The 10,075-nt window shown below is 35.0% G+C and overlaps 1 protein-coding gene across 1 annotated transcript; it reads right to left on the reverse strand.

The window, feature by feature from the left end:
- Window positions 1–6,244: 6,244 nt before the first annotated feature.
- On the reverse strand, window positions 6,245–9,414 carry GH3-13 (jasmonoyl--L-amino acid synthetase JAR6). The gene is made up of 4 exons (XM_004248028.4): window positions 8,963–9,414; window positions 8,766–8,867; window positions 7,898–8,691; window positions 6,245–7,362 (listed from the first exon to the last, which is right to left on the reverse strand). The coding sequence occupies exons 1-4, from the start codon at window positions 9,256–9,258 to the stop codon at window positions 6,821–6,823; spliced, it is 1,734 nt and encodes a 577-aa protein (XP_004248076.1). The 5' UTR covers window positions 9,259–9,414; the 3' UTR covers window positions 6,245–6,820.
- Between the last annotated feature and the right edge of the window lie 661 nt (window positions 9,415–10,075).

The following is a 10,075-nucleotide window of genomic DNA, read 5'->3' on the forward strand; positions in this document are numbered from 1 at the left end:
CTATTTTCATTTCCAATACCGATGAGGGACTATTGCCTTTTTTATTAAAGCATTAGAGGACTTTTCAAGTTCCCAACCTTTCAAGTTCTAAAATTTTTCAAATTCCTCTCCTTCCCTCTATTTCCAATCAATTCTTGCTCCATACCCAACAATCCCCCACATTGATGGGGAATAGTTATAACATAGGAATGCACGGACAATTGTGTACTTTACAAGCAAGGATTAATTGCATCTGGATAAGTAGGTTTCCCCTTGGACTTTTCGTAGTGAACATATGTCGGATATACTCGATCAATCGATAGATGTGATATCTTTGAACCGTCGAACTTTGGTGTATACCTAGACAACCATATGTCACACAATTAACCCTTTACTGTTTATGATTCTTACGGTTGTGTTCGTTTCAGCCATGAACACATCCTGGTTTCATGAGTGTATAGAGAATAGGCTTTTGACATAAATTTCTCTTTGAAGTGGCTTCCACTTCACACTCACATAGGTGATTTCTAACCGTGTCATCTCGTAGATACACTATTTTGTCAAATCTACCAAACTTAGCAAATCATTAAAAACTTTAGCTTTATTACCTCATTAACAAGCCTTAAAGTTTTAACCTTTTCCTGAACATTGTCTTCATCATGAGAATGGATTGAGTTATGACAATGTCGAACCGTCAGCCACGACTTTGTTTTTCTCCTTGAATCTAGCTCTTGGGATCTACAGTCCACTAGATAGAGTTACCGTCATGCTGACTTGTCCTAAGCCGTAAACCCATTCCCTTAGATGATATTTCAACTATCTCTCTCACTAGGCCTTTCGTTAGTGGATCTGACACATTATTGCTTGACTTTACATAGTCAATTGTGATAATTCCACTAGAGAGCAGTTGTCTTATGGTGTTATGTCTACATCGAATATGACGAGACTTCCCGTTGTACATAACGCTCCCTGCCTTACCTATTGCTGCTTGACTATCGCAATGTATGCAAATTGGTCCAACAGGTTTGGGCCAGAATGGAATATCCTCTAGGAAATTCCGGAGCCATTCCGCTTCTTCACCAGCCTTATCCAAAGAAATGAATTCAGATTCCATTGTGGAGCGAGAAATACATGTCTGTTTGGAAGATTTCCAAGAGACAGCTCCTCCACCAAGTATGAATGCATAACCACTCGTGGATTTTACATCATTTGACCCGGTGATCCAATTTGCATCACTATATCCTTTAATCACAGTAGGATATTTATTATAATGCAAAGCATAATGTTGTGTCCATTTTAAATAACCCAACACACGTTTCATAGCCATCCAGTGAGTTTGATTCGGATTACTAGTGTACCAACTCAGTTTACTAATAGCACATGCTATATCTGGTCGCGTGCAATTCATAATATACATCAAACTTCCCAACACTCTGGCATATTCCAATTGATAGTCACTTTGACCTTCATTCTTTTTAAATGTACAACTTAAATCAATTGGAGTTTTGAGTATATTGAAATTCAAGTAATTGAACTTATCCAATACTTTTTCAATATAATGAGATTGAGATAATGCTAGTCCCTGGGGATTTTTGATAATCCTGACCCCTAAGATCAAATCAGCAACTCCTAAGTCTTTCATATCGAACTTGCTGGACAACATGCGCTTAGTAGCATTTATATCGTCAATTTCTTTACTCATTATGAACATGTCATCAACATACAAACAAACAATGACTTCATGATTCATAACGTTTTTAATGTAAATACATTTATCACATTCGTTAATCTTGACTCCATTTGCCAACATTACTTGATCAAATTTAGCATGTCATTGTTTGGGTGCTTGCTTGAGTCCATAAAGTGACTTCACAAGTCTGAACACTTTCTTTTCTTTACCAGGAACTATAAACCCTTCAGGTTGTTCCATGTAAATTTCTTCCTCTAACTCTCCATTTAAGAAGGTTGTCTTTACATCCATTTGGTGGATTTTAATATCATGCACTGCTGCTAGTGCTATTAACATCCTAATTGATGTTATCCTTGTTACTGGAGAGTATGTGTCAAAGTAGTCCAGACCTTCCTTTTGTCTATACCCTTTGACTACCAGTCTGGCCTTTTATTTGTCAATAGTCCCATCAGGTTTCATTTTCCTTTTAAAGATCCATTTTGATCCTAAAGGTTTATTTCCTGGAGGAAGATCAGTCAATTCCCAAGTGTGATTGCTTAAAATTGATTCAATCTCACTATTGACTGCTTCTTTCCAATAAGTTGACTCTGATGAAGACATAGCTGCTTTAAAGGTTTGAGACTCATTTTCAAACAATAGTGCTACAAAATCTGGTCCAAAAGAAACAGATTTTTGTTGTCGAGTACTTCGCCTAGGCTCCTCACTAGTTAGAATATTTTCCATTGATTCTTCTCGTGGTCGTTTAAGTCTTTCACTTGTTGACTCACTTTCAGTTTTATACGGATAAATGTTTTCAAAAAACTCTGCATTATCTGATTCAATTATCATTAACATGAATCTCAGGATTATCAGATTTGTGAACCAAAAATCGACAGGCTTTACTATTCACAGCATACCCAATAAAGACACAATCTATTGTTTTGGATCCAATTTTAACCCTCCTAGGTAAAAGAACCTCTACCTTGGCTAAACACCCCCACACTTTGAAATATTTCAAGTTGGGTTTTCTTCCTTTCCACAACTCATATGGAATTGATTGTGTTTTTAGATGGGGTACTCTATTGAGTATTTTATTAGCTGTAAGGATGGCTTCCCCCCAAAGATTTCGCGGTGAACCAGAATTGATCATTAAGGCATTCATCATTTCCTTTAATGTCCTGTTCTTCCGTTCTGCCAAACCATTTGACTGTGGTGTATAAGGTGCAGTAGTTTGATGAATAATATCATATTCCAAACATATCTCTGCAAAAGGAGATTCATATTCTCCACCCCTATCTCTCCGAATCATTTTTATCTTTAGATTCAATTGGTTTTCCACTTCATTTTTGTATTGCTTAAATGCATCAATTGTTTCATCCTTACTATTAAGCAAATATACATAACAAAATCGAGTGTAGTCATCAATAAAAGTTATAAAATACTTTTTCCACCACGAGATGGTGTTGACTTCATATCGCATATATCTGTGTGAATTAAGTCTAAAGTTTTAGAATTTCTTTCAATAGACTTGTAAGGATGTTTAACAAACTTACTTTCCACACAAATTTCACATTTCAACTTATCGCATTTAAAAGCATGCAATACTTCTAGATTAACCAATTTTCGCAAGGCTTTGTAATTTACATGTCCCAAACGGGCATGCCATAAATCACTTAACTCCAATAAGTAAACAGAAGCAGAATTTTTATTAATACTGTCAATAACCATTACATTTAGTTTGAAAAGACCCTAATTGAGGTAGCCCTTTCCTATAAACATTTCATTCTTACTTATTACAGCTTTATCACTAACTAGGACACAGTTAAACCCGTTTTTAACGAGTAGTGCAGCAGAAACTAAATTCTTCCTAATAGTAGGGACATGCAGAACATTGTTTAAAGTCAACACTTTACCGGATGTCATTTTCAGCATTACTTTCCCAGTTCCTGCAATCCTTGTTGTTGCTGTGTTTCCCATGAAGTGTACGTTGCAAAGGCTTCTTTTGCAGAGCAAATATGTCTAATAGCACCTGAGTCGAGAAACCACTCCTTGGGATTTGCAACTAAGTTACACTCTGATATCATTGCACACAAGTCATCTGCATTTTCCATCTTTTCCACGATGTTTGCTTGAATTTTGCCTTTGCCTTTGTTTTTGTCCTTTCTTGGAGCATGACAATCAGAAGATCTATGACCAGCCTTGCCACAATTATAACAGTTGCCTTTGAATTTCTTCTTGGCCTGTTCTGAATTCTGCTCGTTGGACTTCTTTCTCTTTTTGTCTTTGGTAGGAGCTTCTGCAACAATATTAACTCCAATGATTGTTGAACTCTTACGTGACTTCTTTTCGGCATTTCTGTTATCTTTCTCAATCTTGAGACGAATCACAAGATCTTCAAGCTTCATTTCTTTACGCTTGTGATTTAGATAATTCTTGAAATCATTCCACGAAGGAGGCAACTTCTCGATCATTGCAGCCACTTGAAAAGCTTCATTTACTACCATATCTTCAGCAATCAGATCATGGAGAATATGTTAAAGTTCCTGCACTTGTGTTCCAACAATTTTACTATCTACCATTTTATAGTCTAAAAACTTTGCGACCACAAATTTTTTCAAGCATGCATCTTCTGTCTTATATTTCTTCTCAAGTGCATTCCAGAACTCTTTTGAAGTTGTTATTGCACTATAGACATTATATAAGTCATCCTCTAAAGCACTCAAAATGTAACCTTTACATAGGAAGTCTGACTGTTTCCATGCTTCAACAATCATAAATTTTTCCCTGTCTGGCATATCATCAGCAGGTACTGGAGTATCTTCACTTGTAAATTTCTGCAGACCAAGAGTGGTAAGCCAGAAAAATACTCGTTGCTGCCATCTTTTGAAATTCACACCTGTGAATTTACCCATTTTTTCTGCTTGTGATACAAGAGTTCGGGTTGGAAGAAAATGATCTTAATCAGTAGAGTATAGATACCAAAAACTCTACTGTCAGCGAATCAATCCACAGCAGGAAAGTACACGAAGAAAAATGTGTTTTTTTAAGAAGAAGGAAGATCAAAAAATTCGTAAGTCAATATTCTGAAGACTGAATGGTATTTATAGGCAAGAATAATATATTTTGAAAGGTTGCAACCCTTTTAGAATTGACACAACCATTAATGAAAGGTTGCAAACTTTCAAATGGTATTGACTGTTCCTGAAAGTTGCAACCTTTCAGAACAGTGGCGGGAATTTTTCTAAATATAATGGAATTTAAAATGGGTAACGCGCGCGGATTCGAGTCGGGTCGGGTTAACTAAAAAGTTGAAAAACATTTCAGTTAATTTCTGTTATCAACTGATTAATTGAAATAATTTTTGGCCATTTAATTAATTAAATAAATAATTAAAATAAATTTGTCCAAAAAATTATCTCCCTCTCGATCATTTGCCGAAGCCAAAGCCGAAGCGAGCGGCGACGACAACGGCGCGAGGGGTGTCCCTCTTTCCAACCCTTTTAATAATTAATAGGAGTGTTTATTTATTTAAACTCTCCTATTTTCATTTCCATTACCGATGAGGGACTATTGCCTTTTTTATTAAAGCATTAGAGGACTTTTCAAGTTCCCAACCTTTCAAGTTCTAAACTTTTTCAAATTCCTCTCCTTCTCTCTATTTCCCATCAATTCTTGCTACACACCTAACAAAGTTAACGCAAGTATTTTGCTTGTAGATATGATATTTAAACTTTAGTCCATTTCAAAAATTATATAAGGTTTATCTGATTATTCAGAGTCGAGTTTGACACTTAAAAGTCAAATGTCTAAAGTTAATAGTAAAACGGCAAAATTTTATAAAATTTGATTGTTCTTTGAATAACTTTCCTAATAACGGTTATTTGTGCACTTCATCCAAAATTAACTAAGAGAAGTTTCTACCGATGTTAAAATAAATGAAAATTATATTATATGATTTGTATAGAAGTCATTACATCCTTCAAACAATTATCAACTAATTTATGTCTAAGTTGTCCTTTGTTTGCTGAAAATTCCCACATCGTTTAATCTAAAACAGGAAGTTGAAGTTTTAATGTAAATCAAAATGCCTAAAATTTTGTTAAATGTATCTTTGTTCAATAATTGTTTTTTAACGTGATTGTAATGATACATGCATATTGTTAACGTCTATAATAAGAAATTATAAGATTTCTCATTCATACCTTGGTGAGTTTAGTGTTGGTAAACTTGTACAACATAGTCATTTATAATAATATCACAGAAGAGCATGTAAAGCATCTGCGTAAAGATGTTTGTCATAAGTCTATTGAGTGAAAACTAAATTAAGAAAACTTTTATTTTTCAATGTCAATTGGATTTCGAAAACTTTCATCATCATAATATCTTACTCTTGATATACTTGAATTTCATCATCATAATACCTTACTCTTGATATACTTGAATTTCATTTACATATTTCGGTTTTTTAGACCTGTATATCTAAAGTTGTCCCAAAAGTAGATTGGAAAAGGCTCAAAAATACACCTGAACTATCAGAAATAGCTCAGTATACCCTTAAACTAAATTCTGGCTCAAAATATCCTTCTGTTAAAGTATTGGGTCACTTTTATCCTTATTTTTAACAGAGGTGTGTTAACTGCACCTGGACACCATGTGGACGCCACATAAGCAACAAATAACCTCACCTCCACATAGACTCATAAGACCTTAATAACGAATTTTTCCCTCATTTCTCTAATAGATAACAATTTTCACCCATTCTTATTTCTCTGAAACATAATATGATTCCCCTTTCTTTCTCTTATACGATTTTCCCTTTCTCTTACACGATTCCACCTAGGGTTTCACTACACTACTATGCCTTAGTAAAATGAGGTGTTTGTTTGAATTAGTTGAATAGGAAGATCACTATGATTAATTAGGACACTTGGTCTATGCTGTTAAACCATTCACATTCAAATGATACTTTGTTTACAAATAAGCAAATTCACACCTATTTTGCAAGTATGATGGAAACAAACGATAAGCTTTCAAGTATAATAGAAAGAAACGATAAGCTCTCTGCTCTCTTTGCTCGTTGGCTTCACATCAACCGACAACATGTTACAATATTATATATTAAGATAAGAAATCCCAGCAGGGCTACGAATTTTGAAAGATACATATTTTAATTTAACAGAAAGCAGTACTGGAATAGCTCTTAACAACATTACTAGACAGTATTTGGATCAATGAGCTATTTTTTGGACCAACACATCTAGGGGTTTTGAACTGGCTCACCGCGCCTCCTAATCCAACGTAATGATCCAATATCTTATGAAAGGTTCCCCTCTTCACAATCATCAGTTCAAGTGCTCCAATTGCATTCACTTTCCTGGAGCTCACGTAGCCTGCATCCAGGAACGATTTGTCCAGACAGTTGCAGCACTTTTGCAATATTTCATCAGTTGCTTCCCCACTCAGTTCCCAGAAGATAACGTAGTGTCCTGGATCAGCTGAGACGTTAACATGGCTGGTGAAGTCCATCACTTCTAGTTTTTCGTCAACTAAGTGCTTGCCTGCAGCTTCCACGGCTAGTTGCAAATCTTTCTCAGTGTTCTTGTCTATGTTAATGCTCAGCAAAAGGTTCCTTCTGCAGACAAACTGGAGTTCTGGAGTGCCATTTTGGAATCCTTTTATCTTGACAACATCACCTAGTCTGTAACGATATAAACCTGCATATATAAACACATAACTCTCGTCAATTATACTATCAGGACATATAGCAAAACTCGTATTTGACGCAATAGATAGACCGATAGGTAGTTATTTTGAATAAATCTGTTAAGTGTAGTAGACGTGGAACAACTAGACAGAAAAAATGAATATCAAAAGGGTAATGAATATCAAGCACATGCAAGTATTGCAGAATATATGAGCACAACAGAATATGGACAAAAAATATGTTAATTCCAAAATAAGGAATAAAAAAAATGATAAATATTTTCTATCTAAGCAGAACTTAGTATTTGATGCCAGGCAGGCATATGTAAGTAATCATATTTCCTGCAATATTGCCATAAAGAACGAATACTAAACTCCACAAGTCTAAGCTGAGAGGAATCGACTCAGTCAGCTGAATTACATGAAGTCACAAAGATTAGTGCAGAACTCGTTAACCATGAAAAATAATTGAATAATAAGACTGTGTTCCTATAAATGATCAACAAGCATAGAATTTTCAAGAAAAGACGTGCAAGAAAACTGTACCTGCGAAATTGGTGAAGACAATTTCATACTCTTCACCAAGTTTAACTTCAGTCAGGCCGACTAAAGAATTTGCTTGCTCCACGCCAATGAGATTTTCCTCGAGTGGAAGAAATTCAAAATAGCCAATATTTGGTAACACTGCATAAGTAACCATCTCAGGGGGGCATTTCGGGTTAACATTTACTCCGACCCATCCTTCAGAAGAACCATAATCTGCACTCAATAGAGGTAATTCTCCTGCATAGTGCCTCAGTTTCTTCAAGTAAGGCTCCATCGAACCTGTCATGATACCATAAATGTACTTTGTATTCGGGAAGAGTTCAGGGATCAAGCCGTACCAATTGCTTAAACTTGAGCATTTGCTATAAATTGTTTCAGCCAATTCTGGATCAGGCTTCAACAATTTTGACATGGCTAATCTTATGGATGGTACAGTGACTCGGCTCGATAAGACTCCCTCCCTTATGTCAACAACAAGTTCTTCCCATACTTGTTCGAAAGTTCGAAAAGCATGTACAATGCTATGTGCAAACGTAGACGAAACAACTTGAACTTCATCGCGGAAAATGAGACCAGACAGAAGGTGACAATATAAGGATTGTTGAAAATCAGGACCAAATATCACTTCATCAGGACTACAAACTGGGGTAGACATTGCCTTCATTGTCTTCTTGAATTGTGCATTTCTATACACATTGGTAGTGGCTGTTCCAGCTGCCAAACCACCTTTAGTTTTAAACTGCTTGCTGCTGTAAATAAACTGCAAAGCCTTTCCATTCCCAATGGGAAATTCTCTGAAAGAATAAAACATAGGCTATATGATGTATTTGTGACAAAAAAAAACTTCATGAACCAACAAGCAAATTACCTGTTCCTAAAGGCAAAAGAAGTCTTGAATGTCTGCATTGTGGAATTCATCAATTCATCATTGAAAGGTACAAACTTTGGCTTCCCTTGAGTAGTACCAGAACTGCAAATTAACCATTATATTTCCTCTTTAAACATACAACAATATACGGCTCACAAGTTGGGTCTGAAAAACAGAAGAGAAACTTTTTTGCTTACCTCAAGGAGATGGCTTGAATGGGCTTTCCAGTAAGAATAGGTGAAAGATCACCATCAGCAATTCTTTGAATGTAAGGATCCAAATCACTGTGACTGACAATGGGGACACAAGCCTTGAAAGTCTCAACATCAGTTCTGTCATTCAGACCCCATTGCTTCAAATACTCTGTTCCCCCATTTTCTTTCAGAATTTTCTCAAGTGTCTCTTGTTGAATCCTCCCAGCATCTTTTGTCATCACCTCAAAATCCTCAATCACTTCTTCTGGATCAAATATCTTCTCAATATTTTCCATCATCTTCACAATAAAGACTTCAACTTTAAGCAATAGCAGACAAGTAAAAGCAGTCAAGAATCCTCAATTTGAGAGATGGGGTTGGGGGTTTAAGAAGAATTTAAGCAACTCCATAGTTATTACTAACTTCAATGCAACTTACCTCATAAAAAGAATTGACAGAAATAAAGGAAACATGTTTGTAACAGATAATCATACCCATTATCTTCGTTTTATTCTTAAGTTACAAAGATGAATCTAGATATTGAAAGTACCGAGATAATTGTTATTTTAATGCAGGCGTTTCAATTTTTTTCTTCAACTACTATAGACACGTCAATTATTTACACAAAGTTTGATACATAATTCTATGAAAAAATTGGGTTGTAACTACTAAATTTGATTGTGTTTGACTTTTGGAGACTAAAATCTTCTGATTTTTTTCACTCATTTGGTTTGAAGAATATAAGAACTTCACAAATAAATCAGACTATGCATTGGTTTGAAAAATATAGAAACTTCACCAATTTGTTTAATACTTTATTTGAATGAATATTTTGACTTGAAGAGAACTAAATCTTCGTAGGATATTAAGGCTAAATGATTTGAGAAAGATAAAATCTTCATGTTAGCTAGAAACAATGTTAATTGAGATTTCTGGAGATCAAAACCTTTTTGGTTAACTATTCTGTCTGAATGTAAAACTGATATATAAATTTCATCAAAATTCAAGATTCATTCGGTTAACAATTAGAAAAATATAAAAACTTTATTGTTAAATTAGAAACAAGGTTTATAAAGATTGAATTTTTATTGTTAGTATTCTAAATACTATGTGGTA

Source organism: Solanum lycopersicum, chromosome 10 (genome assembly GCF_036512215.1).
Source record: "Solanum lycopersicum chromosome 10, SLM_r2.1".
NCBI lineage: Eukaryota > Viridiplantae > Streptophyta > Magnoliopsida > Solanales > Solanaceae > Solanum > Solanum lycopersicum.